The sequence below is a fragment of the Atta colombica genome, unplaced genomic scaffold (assembly GCF_001594045.1).
Source record: "Atta colombica isolate Treedump-2 unplaced genomic scaffold, Acol1.0 scaffold33, whole genome shotgun sequence".
NCBI lineage: Eukaryota > Metazoa > Arthropoda > Insecta > Hymenoptera > Formicidae > Atta > Atta colombica.
This window is the reverse complement of record NW_017259437.1, coordinates 1,693,254-1,707,023: the sequence shown is the minus strand read 5'-3', so window position 1 is coordinate 1,707,023 and position 13,770 is coordinate 1,693,254. Positions and strand designations below refer to the sequence as shown.

At 37.4% G+C, this 13,770-nt stretch overlaps 1 protein-coding gene across 2 annotated transcripts in view; it reads right to left on the bottom strand.

Annotated features, from left to right (window-relative positions):
- The window catches only part of LOC108690514 (protein embryonic gonad-like), a 38,294-nt gene that overhangs the window by 10,973 nt on the left and 13,551 nt on the right, over nt 1–13,770 (bottom strand). For both annotated transcript variants that reach the window (XM_018197844.1, XM_018197846.1), the window contains exon 2: nt 12,478–12,555. In XM_018197844.1, coding sequence (XP_018053333.1) covers nt 12,478–12,555 — 78 coding nt within the window. The remainder of the gene's footprint in view (nt 1–12,477; nt 12,556–13,770) is intronic.

Genomic DNA, 13,770 nt, shown 5'->3' with positions numbered 1-13,770 from the left:
TGTGTGTGTGTGTGTGTGTGTGTGTGTGTGTGTGTGTGTGTGTGTGTGTGTGTGTGTGTGTATGAAATTATTTTTATACAGGCTACTAGAATTATATTTAGAAATATATTAATATATTAAAAGACTCTGACAAATAGAAATCAAGTAAAAAATTAATATCATTACAAGCCGATATTAGTCGTAATGAATAATCAGTATCGGTTTGTAACAATATTAACTTTTTATTTGATTTAGATGTATCTATAGGAGTAATATTATAAATTATTAAATGCATGATATTTATATGAATTTCTGTAGAATGTTATGAAATTTGGAAACGGCGGTCATTCGACATCACAGATATTTGACGCGACTCCAAGAAATCTGGCGAAACGAGATCGTGGAAATTGCGAATGAGACGAAGACCGACGGAGACGCACTGACGTCACTCGGTAGAACGGACCTTGAGTCTCGTGTGCTCTGCATACTTATTCCAACCGTAGAGCACTCTCGTTTTCGTTTCGAGTGATTTCTAATCGAAAGGAGTCTTAGGCGTCGTCGTTGATGAATGGCCGATAGTTGATTTGATGAGGCATTGATATTTCTGCGAATCAAGGATGCAAATGCGCATTGATGAGTATGAGATCTGAGATCTTCGATCGATTGAAAAACATTCGCGCGATCATTGGCGTCTTGACACAGAAATGTTAAGATAAAAAATATTTTAGTCAATTATAGTAAGGTCAAAGCTTCTATTTTTTGTGATCATCCGATCTAAACATTCGCGTCATTTTTATTTGTATATAATATATTTGTGAATTGTGTGATACTGACTGACTTCAAAAAAAATTATTATAAAAAAATTATAAAAATTATAAAAATAAACTTATAAAAATTATGACTTATAAAAAAATTAGTCAAGCGATGGTTTACACTGTTACATTCAAGTTATACCCAATTTGAATTATTTTGAATTATTTTTATAGGTCATCTTTACTTCTATTCATTAATTTAAACAATTGATCAAATGATTTAACTCGAGAATTAAACAATTTAAGAATTACAATTTAAGAATTACAAGAAAATAGTATTAAATTTGACTCAAATTTAGATCGATAGTTATAGCTAATTCTTATTTTAAAATACTATCTTAATAAGTAATGTCTTGAAATGCTAACAGCTCTGTGATTGACTTATAATATGTTAAAGCTGCACTTAAAACGGTCTTAAATATAAGAACTGATTACGAATACTGAATTAATTATTACTAAATTATTTATCTTAATTATTTACGAAATACATAAGCCGATATGAACATTGTTTTAGCCACAGAAATAGATTGATTCATATTTCGACATACATGGAAGTTAAAATAAAATATTACTTAACTCGAGAGAGTTGGGAGTTATATAGTTAATCTATCAAAATTATAGCAAATTATTATCGGCGTGTTATTTCAACGAGAGTTTTTCGCAATCATAATTATCTTAGAAATCACGTTTTAGACGTATTACACATTCGCGGGGCAGTTTATCACGTGCGACACAGAACGCTTCCACATCCTACGGTATTGCACTGATTGAATTGCAGATAGGCACGCAACGACAGTTCCTAACTACAGAAACAATGGGCGCCGGTTATTGTATGCTGATTTTCTCTCACGGATTTTGAAAGTCTGTTTCTCCGAAGAGTAAGCACGCGCGCGATAAAATTTAATAAACCGGTACTCTCTCGGCAGGCGGAAAGTATTTCATAGCACTGCGTTCCGTTTCACCGCTGACGCATATAAACATATTAGCGATAAATTTTGTTTGACATAGTAATTATTAATTATAGTATTTGGTGATATCCGTTGCCAAATTTACTCTCCAACGATATATTATACGTGCTTTTTTTTACTATGGAGTTTAATTTCCCTTAATCCTATTCGCAAAAAGAATAAAAATAAAAGAGCAAAATTTTAGTTTATAGCAATGATAATTAAAGCAAGTTGAAATAAATCGACATCTTGAACATCCTAAGATAATATTTCGGAACAATTAAAATGCTTAAAAAGTGACTTATAGTACGATGTTAATTGTCCAGAGAGAATCGTCGCGGCTGTTCGCTCTTTCGTTTTATCTTCGCTTTTACGGTAGTCAGTGTTGAGAACGGCAAGATCGTATGTTAGAAATTTTTATGGTACGCCGATATGGTCGCGGGGATTTGTCCTCGGAAGCTATTTGCTTACATTAGAATCCGCCTCAATTCAAAGAAAGAGGAAGCATTCGAATGTATATATATTGGTCTCTTCTTGGGACAGACGAGTACGGATTGATGCACGAGGACGATTCGCGTTTACCTTTGGGAGAGAAAAAGAACGATGCTGGATGCGTGCACAGCTATACTCGAGATCCGCTTCTCAGGAGAAGAGATAAGACTCCTCTCGGTGAAGAACGGGCGAGAAGAGATACGACTCACGGAGACAGTTGAAAACTCTGCAAAATGGATCACCGCAAACCCGAGAATTATTTCTTCAGACTATTATGCGTCTCTGGCGAACATATTCTACCATGATTTACCTATTCTATCATTCTAATCTAATTCTAGCCTTTCGGATTATCTTGCGAATTGAAGTGCGCTATCACTCATTTAAATGGCGCTCTACTTGATTTTTTTCATATTAATATTTCTGACATGAAAATAATTACGGAGAAAAAGAGAGAGGGTTATGTGTGCGTGTGTGTTAAATTAAAGTTCCTTGCCTCTTCATTCTAGGCTGCCAGGAGATGAAGAACTGAAATTTGTGTGTGTTTATTATATGTAATTTTTTATGCAAACGTATTTTGGACATGATTATTGAAAAAAAAAAATAGTAACCAGGATCTTGATAAACGATGCAGTTCTGATATTCCATTTAAGCGAACGAAAAAAATCGGAGAAAGCTAGAATAATAACATCATATACGAAATAATTATGTTTTCAATCCCTCTTTAAACTTGATTGTCCATTAATGTACTTTCGTTATTGAAGCCGCAATTCGCGTCTGCTCTAGCATAAAACGCGATCATGTAATTCAATATATCTAGGCGACTACGTAGCAATAAATGGAAACGGTAGTCTTCTATCGCTGTCTATCGCGTTAACGCAAAAGTAATAGAATATATACTGTTAAGTTTCGAGCAAACGATGCTATAATAATTTCCGTTTGCGATGAACTGCAGTGACAGGTGCTTTTAGCGAACGATAGAAAACATGTTTTTATTTACTACCATCCTGAATATCTCGCATATGCATTAATAATATATAAAGAACGACAAGTGTTAAACAAGCTCAATTAATGACAGCGATAAAAATCAGGGACAAGTCAAAAACAGAGGTGTCCGATTAAATTTACTATATTTCTATAACTCCGTGACAGCCAAGAGACGAGACATCTGGAGAACGTGACACTTGCGATGGGCTCTCATTGATCCTCATTGACCCGCGCGGTAACGGTAGCCGGCTGCAACCCTTTCGTCTACATTTCAAAGACAGCTTAGGTAAATTGCATATGTATGCATTTAGGACAACACGTACGTCTTATCGCACGTCGCACTTTGCTGCCGTTTCTTTTGCTCATTGCGGTTAGTCGCAATGGCTAACTCTCTTCTCTTCGATGAATTTAGGATTGCACCAATCGGTCTCTTTTCGTTTGCGTAACGCGATCGTTCTGAAAAGATCGACCGCGTTTGAAAACGTGATGTCGACGTCGCGGTTGGACATCGGTTGCGCAGGACGACGACAACGACTTACGAAGCCGCGCGTCCGTTGAATGCTAATTATTGCTTCCCAAGGGCGCGCCGTTTGTGTAGTAACAGAACGATGCGATCACTCGGGCGTGAACTGGGCCACAGGCAAGAATGGTTGGTCGTTCGTGCTCGAGGGACTTTGCTATTTAGTTCACGCGATCGTATCAACCCTTTGCGCGATGCCGATACCGTCCTCACGTTGCAGTATTATCATTCAAATCTTAAACATTTCAATTGCCGCGTGATCATCTCGGCGTCTTTGATACGATATTTTTTTTTATTTAAAGCTTACAACTTATTGAAAAGAAAGACTAATAAATAGCAAAAATATATCCTTATGTATAGCTGCTTATTTTTAGCTGCTGAAAAAAAATATAAGAAATGATTTGTTCTTCAGTGTTATTATTATTCTTTGCGGGCAAAGATTTAATTTAGAATGGATAAGGATGACAATCTAGGAATCGCGAGTTTAGCAATAATTCGAAGCGCCGGTTGTCGACAAGGCGGCAGCGTAAAACGTTGTTGGATCGACAGATCCTTTCATAGATCGCGATTTATTAGCTCGTAAACTGGGCATAAAACCGACGGTCACCGCGCGGTTTGGCCCACATACGTATGCAGTTCTTCCCTTCTACTGTACTTGTACTCATACCGATCATAAATCGCCGCTTTATACGATCGGTTGATCACTGCGGTGTGCTGAAGCGCGGTTCGCGGTTTCCTTCCTGAATGATGTCGCGACGTTTCAGAATTGTGTTGACCAACACCGCCCAAGAGAAAAATAAGTCGCGGTTTTTCCGCTGGGGTGACTGATCTGTCATTAGGACATAGTCATTTAGGCTTGGCAAATCTACAAACCTAAACTTAAATATATTGCGAATATTTATATATCATTCATTTATTTTAGAAGTGACGCAATTAAAAAAATTGTCATAAAAAAAACTTTTAATTTAAGAAAAAAACATGAAAGCAAGATGCAATCTAAGAATAATGAAAACAGTAAGAATAAAAATAAGATATCCATAAACGTATCTGATATAGAACAAAATAGCGAAAATTCCTTTTTTTTTATTTATATTAATTAGCAGATATTTAATTACAAAATAATCGGCCAAATCGATTCGATGATTCTTTTACAGTCTCATTTTAGTCATATAATGGAAATAATTCTACACGATATAATATTGATATGCGATTTAGCACATAGGATAGATCAGGCGGCTTTTAGCGTTACCAAAACTGAACACGTCGCAACTGAACCGGTGCAATCTGCCGCGTCTGCAATTATCCAATGCTATGACTGCGCTTGAGTGCTTAGCGTCGACTCATAGGCCGGCGCTAAGCTCCTCGAATCTTGCGCTCTTCGCTCGCGGTCTCCCAGTATCGTGGTATCTGTTTCGCAGCGGTACTTAAATGGCCGGCAATTAGAAGACGTAATAGTCGCAGTTAAAAAGCGCTTCCACGAAGTCGACGACTGATCCGCTTCGCGTGTACATACACATACGACGTGCGGCGAGTTAGGAAGGCAGACGCGAAAAGGAACTGCGAACTACTCGCGGATTCTTGCCGTATGTTAACATGCGCCACCTTATGACCATCTTAATGTCGCTTTACGAGAGAGCTAATTGTACCAGTAGAGATATCGTGAAAAGATTGGGTCCATAATCAGCTTACGGTGTTCTTAATACGAATGTATATTCCTTGAACACATCTTTTCTTTTCATGATGCATATTTTTTTTATCCTTCCTCTTCTTCTTTTTTCTCTTTTTTCGTGTATTGTATAATTAATTTTGTTCTCTTATATCCATTAATAATAATAGTCACACGGAAAAACCGATTTTACTGAAGTATCTCAAAATTTATCAGAATGATAAAGATCTAAAAATAATTTTGTTGGACTAATTAAAATAATTGTGTAGGCTGCTTAAGCAGTGCTGAAAAAAAATTTAATTTTATAACAATCGATTTAAGCGTCCTACATAATTTTTTTTTGTCGAACAAAATTATTTTTATTAAAAAATTTAGACCTATATAGATCTTAATTTTTTAAATAGTTAAAACAATCTTTTTCGTGCTTAAGGCATACATAGATCTGTCAGAACGCGCTTACGATGTTAGCATACCATACTTTACGTTATGCGTACTATAGAATTTCAGAGATAAAAGCGCGTTTTGAATATGGGCCATATACTTTTTAATTCATCGATTGATCAATCACATTATGTGCAGATGCAACTTTGCTTTGTAAAAGTTGTATTTACGCGTAACGCGATTGATCAATCGATGAAGTAAAAAACTCGGTTTTTCTTTACTGGCTATTGCGATTTTGCGAATCACCGCGATTCACGAGGTGAATTGCGACAAAAGGAGAACGCTGTTCTCGACGGTGACATATGAGATGTGGACCTACCCGATGGCGGTGTCTAAAGGGCGTCACGAGCCGATATATATCGTTGTACGAGAGTGGACTGGCATACTCGGAGCTAGCACGAAAAAGGGAAAATCCAAACTGGTCGCTTAATCTGTCGTTCGTGACAGGACTTCGACAATCTATTGCGGCCGAGAAATCGTCGGTGCTCGAGGAAATCGAACGGCCGAACAATTTTTACCATGCTATTCTCAGAGTGTTATCTCCTTCACTGGACTGCCACTTTCGTTCCGTTCGCCGTCATCAAAGACTTCGAACGTGCTCCTTGATTTTCCTTAAGTGTGTGCTTAATCGCTAGCCATCTGTTCACGTTTTAATCTTTTGGCGACCGTAACGGCAATATCTTTTTTTTACATCCGTTTAATCTCTCAAGACATTTCATATTATCTTTACGTGTGTTATTTTATCTCGTCAGATCGCTTCCCTGATTTAACAAAAGTTCAAGTGTATAATCGTTAGATTATCCAAATGAATATTGCGATTCGTTATGATACTCTGTACTTTCGAAGGACAATTTCTATGCATTGTACGTGCATTGTCGACTCTTTGAAACGTCTCATCCTTTTCCGCCGTTCGATCGTGTATCGCTCGCCGGAAATCATTATTACTCGCCTAAGTGTCTTTTCGGATTCTCGTCGTCGCCGGAAACTTGGCGTATACCCGACTGAGATCGGAGTAAAAAATCGGAGTTTAATGTGGTGACTCCTTCGCCTGGAAAGTAGTCCAGACTACTTTTGGTCACAGGAATGACGCTTTTGTGCCTCAACTGTCCTCGATCGGTCGTCGTCGTGCTTTCGACTTTTCGGACGGGTCCTCATTGTCGAACGATGAATAAACGCGTCCCCTGAATCATGCGCCATTTTTTCGATTGAAGAGAGGGAGAGGAGCAAGGCGAGAAGCGTTAAAGAATTTTTACGATGTCGGTCGCGCATAATGCGCAGGCCGTTGAGGCCCGAAAAACAATGGCATTTGCATCATAAATAAACGCGACGCCTGACCTGAATCTCGGTCGCTTTCCGGCGTACGATTCTCCTAACAAGCAAACGAGATTCTGCAAATTAGTGCACCGGGACTGACTGAACAACGAAGCTGAACGAGAGGAACGAGAGAGGAAGAAGTTAAGTCATTCGCTCGCATTCATATGCGACGCGTCACAACGAATTGGTGTCTTTTGGTGATCCTGTCTGCAGCTCTGCTTCACGCTCGGCCTTCAAACGACCTGGCTCTCCTTTATTTGAACGCGTTCAGAACGACAAATGTGAAATTTTGCCGATGTACTCCGAGAAATCAAGGCGTGAAACAGGAACATGAAACAGGAACGCATCATCCACGCACGAGTTATTTACATTATGGCGCAATTAGCCGCGGTATTCTCTTACTTAAAAGAAGCAAAAGCCTTCTATGGCTGACATTTGCATTTATTTTACTTACCACATATTGACTTTAGATTCGTTTCATTGCTTTCAAATTTATTTTGTTCCTCGACATGAATTGACAAAAGAATATATCTTATTCTTATAATTACAGGAGATATTGATATCATTCAATCAATAATCATTTTATTCTTCATATTTTTGAGGACATTATATGTATTTTCAATTCTTTTATAAGTGCAGAACACGTGCACATTCTTTTTGCGATACTAAAAATAGGAAGAAACCGGAAAGATTGGAGGAAAGGTGTAGAATGAAATGGATCTATAGTCGTTGTCATCGTTTGCTTTGCCATCGTCGTCGTGCGCGAAGAAAACAGAAGGGAATGGAAAAGATCGTCCTCTTTTCGATGTTACGCAAAGAATTCGAGGCAGTCGTTAGTATGCTAATGAATGTCCCTCGTTCCTTCGTCCGTGACCGCGGTGCGCAACGACCTAACCGTTAAATTATTTCAAATATTTCCAAACGTTCGTTCCGCGATGAGACTAAAAACTTTTGACTTGAAACCTTAAGCTAGAAACTGAAGATTATAGAACTAAGAACCGGTTTTTAATTTTCTGGTTAACTTGTAATTTAGACATAATCTTAATTGATAAGTAAAAATTGTGTTTTCTATTAACGTTAAACTAATGGTTTTATAATAGTAACTTTAAATGTAATTGACCATAACCAGAAAAATATAAATTTATATTATCATCAGATTAAGTCTAACCACAATTTAATCAGAAAATGAAAAATCAGACTTTAGTGTGCACTTGTGATGCTTGTTGCGTGTTAATGTGCATGCATATAATTCTCGCTGCTATATTTTCGTGTCGTCTTCCTTCTCATCCTTGTTCTGTTCTTTCCATATCTGGACTACGATGGGGACGCCGTTATATTTCTCGCGATAGCATCGAAACTCTGTGAGAGCATCCACATGGCGTCCCTTCTCGCTGGTATATAGTTATACAACTAAAATGACATACGCGATATGATGGTGATATTAATTTCTCGAACGGTATTGCATTTCCTACAATCATATCGGGCCATCCACGATCATTAATTAAACATGCGAAACAGAGCACTTAAATTAATTTCACTTACATATGAATGATAATGACTACATCGCAAATCGATGACTAGCGATCGTAAATGTAACGGAAATAAGACAAAACGTATACGCGTATAAGAATTGGTTTCATTCAAAAATTTATATTTAATTCTGATTAATAAAACCTTTCTTATATGTGATACAAACTGAGATTAATTTCGATATTGTTATTTAAAAATGCTGCAAGAAACAACTTATGATAGATTTTTGACAAATTCGATTGAGATACTCAACTGCCTCTTTTATTTTAGATCCTGGCATAGCGATATATCAGCAGAAGCGATCTCCTTTCTAGAGTCTCCCAGCTTATTTTCGTTCAAGAGGAGAATCTAATTGACCTAAAAGGCGTTATCTGCTACTTCGTCTCCGGGAAACTGAACGCGTGAGCCGGAGTAACCCGTTGTTGCCTTAATGAGATCCAATTACTATCGGATGGGTCACTTAGTATGCGGTACTGATATTCTACGGTGTGTAGCACACATTAGTGGGATGAAAGAACGAGAGCCAAGGGTCAACATCCCTCGAAGACCTAAAGCGTGGTCTAACGAGATTCGATCGTCGTCGTCGTAGTTTGTCGATACAATATGCTTGCGCACTATAGGCGTACGCATTCCGACGCACGTGCACAACCCGGAATTCACCTGTTGAATATTACTCCCTACTGTGTCGATCCTCGCGTTCGACACGCGGAAGTGAACCGCGATCTAGACAAGATCCCTTCTTTCGTAGCTTTCCACTTCTGCGCGTATCCCATATTTGTCTAAGAGAAACAGACACGTCGGTTCCTTCAAGATGATTTTTCGAAGAATTTATTTCGTAACGTCGTCGTAAGGTCTTCATTGTTGCTGCAGAATAACAGGACAGAATAAAGCGCTAAAGAAAAATTGGATCATTTTTTACTATGCGATTGTTACAATGGAGGTAAACACACAGCGGTACGTTTTCGAGATATGTTATCAACCCATACGTCGTTATTTCCAGAACATTCATCGCGATTCATCACAACGCAAAGCTTCGAACGGGGACGATCCAAGATAATCGATTGGTCGCGCTCGAGTCTCTCATCCACTTACGGATTCGAACCGGGCAGAAGTTTTTTTTTCAGTTACTTCTCGTGTGCTCGCCTTTTTCACATATCGGACTTTCTCACCTCTTTTCGTTGACCGTGATTACCACGAGGATCCCTACCACAGCAATCTTTTCGTTTTCGCATTCGTTACGGCTTATTTGAGTTGCTTCTTCTTTAAACTAGAGTGCGAAACGCGTGCACGCATCGCATACGTCAACTCATTCCCGGTGTATCGATTTTTACGACTTCACGAAGTCTTCGCAGCAGGTTAATACCGTAGAAACTACTTCCGCCCGCTTTTTGTCGACGATTGTCTTTCCAAAGACGAATCGGTAATAAATCACCGTCTCACTTTATTATATTTCTTCTCAAAAGTATAGTACGTTTTCGAAATCTATATTTATTTTTTTTTTCTGAATTTTCTGTGTGTAATATTATATTATTTTTTCGTTAATGATAGAATTAAATATTATAAAAAAGAAGAGAAGGGAACATAGATCTTGATTAAATTTTTTTCAGATAAACTGAACGGATAAACTTGGCAACAATTCTGTTGGCGCTATTTGTTAATATTTTTAATACAAAAATTTTATATAATACTCACTAATATAAAATATTGATAAAAATACTATTAAAAAATACTATTAAAAAATGAAGTTTCACAAAAATAGTCATTTTTTTGACTGTATACCCTTCCTTAATTTGTTTCATATGCAATCTTTATTAATTTATAATCTAAAACATTTCAAATTTCCTACAAAACATCATGCACGCGCGATAATAATTTCTTTTTGCTATTGAATTATTGTCACCCCTTATGTTAATAGGTGTACAACTTTGTTTCCGCCGTTTTCCTATAGATGGCTTTAGCGGTAAGTGGTGGTCGAAATAAATAGATCATAGACGTCATACAATAAACTTGGGCATCTGTCAACATAACCCCATAGAAACATTAGTCGATTTGTGTCTGCATCATAAAGTTATTCTCGATTGAAAATGTCAGTTTACGAGCCAAATTCTCGTCATTTGCGGGAGGTTTTAATTTTTTGCTTCAATATGAAGAAATCTGCAGCTGAGGCTCATCGAATGCTCTCAAATACTTATGGTGAGATCGCTATTAGTGAAAGAACGTGTCGTGAGTGGTTCCAACACTTCAAGAACGGTGATTTTGACCTCGAAGACCGGCATAGCGGTGGAAGAGAGAAAATTTTCGAAGATGCAGAATTGGAGGCATTACTTGAGCAAGACTCGTGTCAAAATCAAGAAGAATTGGCACGATCATTGGGAGTGACTCAACAAGCCATTTCAAAACGCCTCAAAGCCATGGGAATGATTCAGAAGCAAGGAAATTGGGTGCCGTACGAATTGAAGCCGAGAGATGTTGAACGGCATTTGTTTGCTTGTGAACAGCTGCTTGAAAGGCAAAGACGGAAGGGATTTCTGCATCGCATTGTGACTGGGGACGAAAAATGGGTTCATTACGATAATCCCAAGCGCAGAAAATCATGGGGAGTTCCCGGCCATGCTTCCACGTCGACGGCCAAACCAAATATTCATGGCTCCAAGGTCATGCTCTGTATTTGGTTGGACCAGCTCGGCATAGTGTATTATGAACTGTTAAAACCGACTGAAACAATCACAGGCGATCGGTATCGAACGTAATTGATGCGTTTGAGCCGAGCATTGAAAGACAAATGGCCGCAATACAACGAGAGACACGATAAAGTGATTTTTCAGTATGACAATGCTCGACCCCATGTTGCGAAAGTGATCAAGACATACTTGGAAACGTTGAAATGGGAAGTCCTACCCCACCCGCCGTATTTCTCCAGACGTTGCTCTCTCTGACTATCACTTGTTTCGATCAATGGCATACGGCCTGGCTAACCAGCACTTCCGGTCTTATGAAGAAGTAAAAAATTGGATCGATTCATGGATAGCCTCAAAAGATGACCAGTTTTTTCGACGCGGGATTCGTACACTATCCGAAAGATGGGAGAAAGTAGTGGCCAGCGATGGACAATACTTTGAATCATAAATGTATAACCAGTTTTTTACAATAAAGCCTCGAATTTCGGAAAAAAAACGGCGGAAGCAAAATTGTACCTAATACTTCGTACATTTTTCTCTCTGGATTAAACTTTTATTATATTTATCTATTTTTATAGAACAGATAGTCGAAAGAATATTGTTATCGTAAAACCTAAATAACTAATATTTCTGAAAGAGAATTGCTATTGTAAAGTCTTAATAACTTACATATTTTTAGAATTGTTTAGAAAATAGAAAAATCTTGTCTGATATTTTTTGGAAACCTGTATACTTATATAAATATATTTTTTCACATAGATATTTCTTTATCTTTTAAATCATTTATTTAATCCTTTACTGATTTTCTTTCAATCATTGCAAAGTTCGTTTTATTATTTCGCATCATGTGAAAATTATTTACTTATTCCTTAAAAACGTGATGGAAACTGTCACGCTCGACTAATTAGGCTTGTGTTATTCTTTAAAGTGTGGAATTTGCATCACAAATGTTACATAACATGCGACTCGACAATGAACGGAGCGTATGACGAGATGTCGTCGTGTGAATTCTTGGCGTCACATTACAAAGTCCGCGTACGCGGACATGTAACCGGGATTTATATCTGGTAATCTCATTATTTACAAAACTTCATCATTATCTGATTCTTCTTACCTTGCAACCCTCGCATGTGAACGCTCCGAAATGAAACCCCGCTGCGGGTTCGTCGCATACCCTGCACTGTTGGTTCATCTGCAATTATAGAAATTATAGAAGTTATTCGAAGGAGATATAGTCAGTTAGATCAGAGTCAGTTACTTCGGCTCATCCTTGGAAGAATAAAGTGCGGTGTTACGAGATGGTGGGGCGGCGAACCGGTTTTCAACGTTCGCTTCGATTTTTATTCCTCCCACGATATCTTACGGATGTTCGAACAGGATTTGGAGTACGAGAAAAGTAATTGGAAATATGTTGAAGTTTCGATTAAGGGTATGCTAACGGTGATAATATGGAGAAAATATCCTGAGTCATATCTCAATTGTTTTTATTGTTCTGTCGCTTAAATATTTTTAGATTACACTATATATAATAAGAATAGACTGTGCATTCCTATGAAGTTGTCGTTATTGATAGAACGAGTGAAATAACTTGAAGCATATCTCTTTCTCTCTTTCTCTTTTTCGAGCTAAAGTTGAAAAGAGATGCTGCACTGAAAAAAAAAGTCTGGTTGCATTAAATAGAATTCTGGTAATGAATAAATTAGAATTTTCTGATTAAATCTATTATAATTCTACTTGAGACAGAATTCTGATTGATCAGAATCTTTTGGTTCATTCATTTTCAACAACAGAAATTTTTTTCTGATGTGATATTAAATTCTTTCTAACGGAACACACAAGTTAAGATCAGAGAATGCGCAGTCTATATCTATTACATCTATAAACTACACTACATAAAGCGCAACGTAAATTCACAATGATATATCATATCGTTTATATAAGAGTATTTATGTATATCTTTCGGTAGAGATTCGGTATTTTTTAGGTCGATTAGATCTTCGCCTATGAGCATGAAATGGATATCTGAAAAATCATTAGGTTCTCTTCTTTCCTGAATCGTTTCCCCTCCTTCTCTCGTAACACTCGAATCGAAACTCGTTTTAACCCACTGGCATATCATAAATCAGCGTTATCTCAGCAAACGGTGCCATCTGCCTCGACTGTGTCGGAGCTAGGAACTTATTTTTCGAATAAACTGGAATAAAATTAGACCATTGATGATCCGATAAGAATGTTATGGTCGATGTTTCTCGTCGCGTAAGTATTTCGATCATCGCGGTATAAAAATTTCTGATTCTAAATTACTAGAAAAACTGGAGAAACCAGATCTCAAAGTTTGAATCATAAACTTTATAAAGTTGTATACCGTTATATTTGATATATATATATATATATATATATATATATA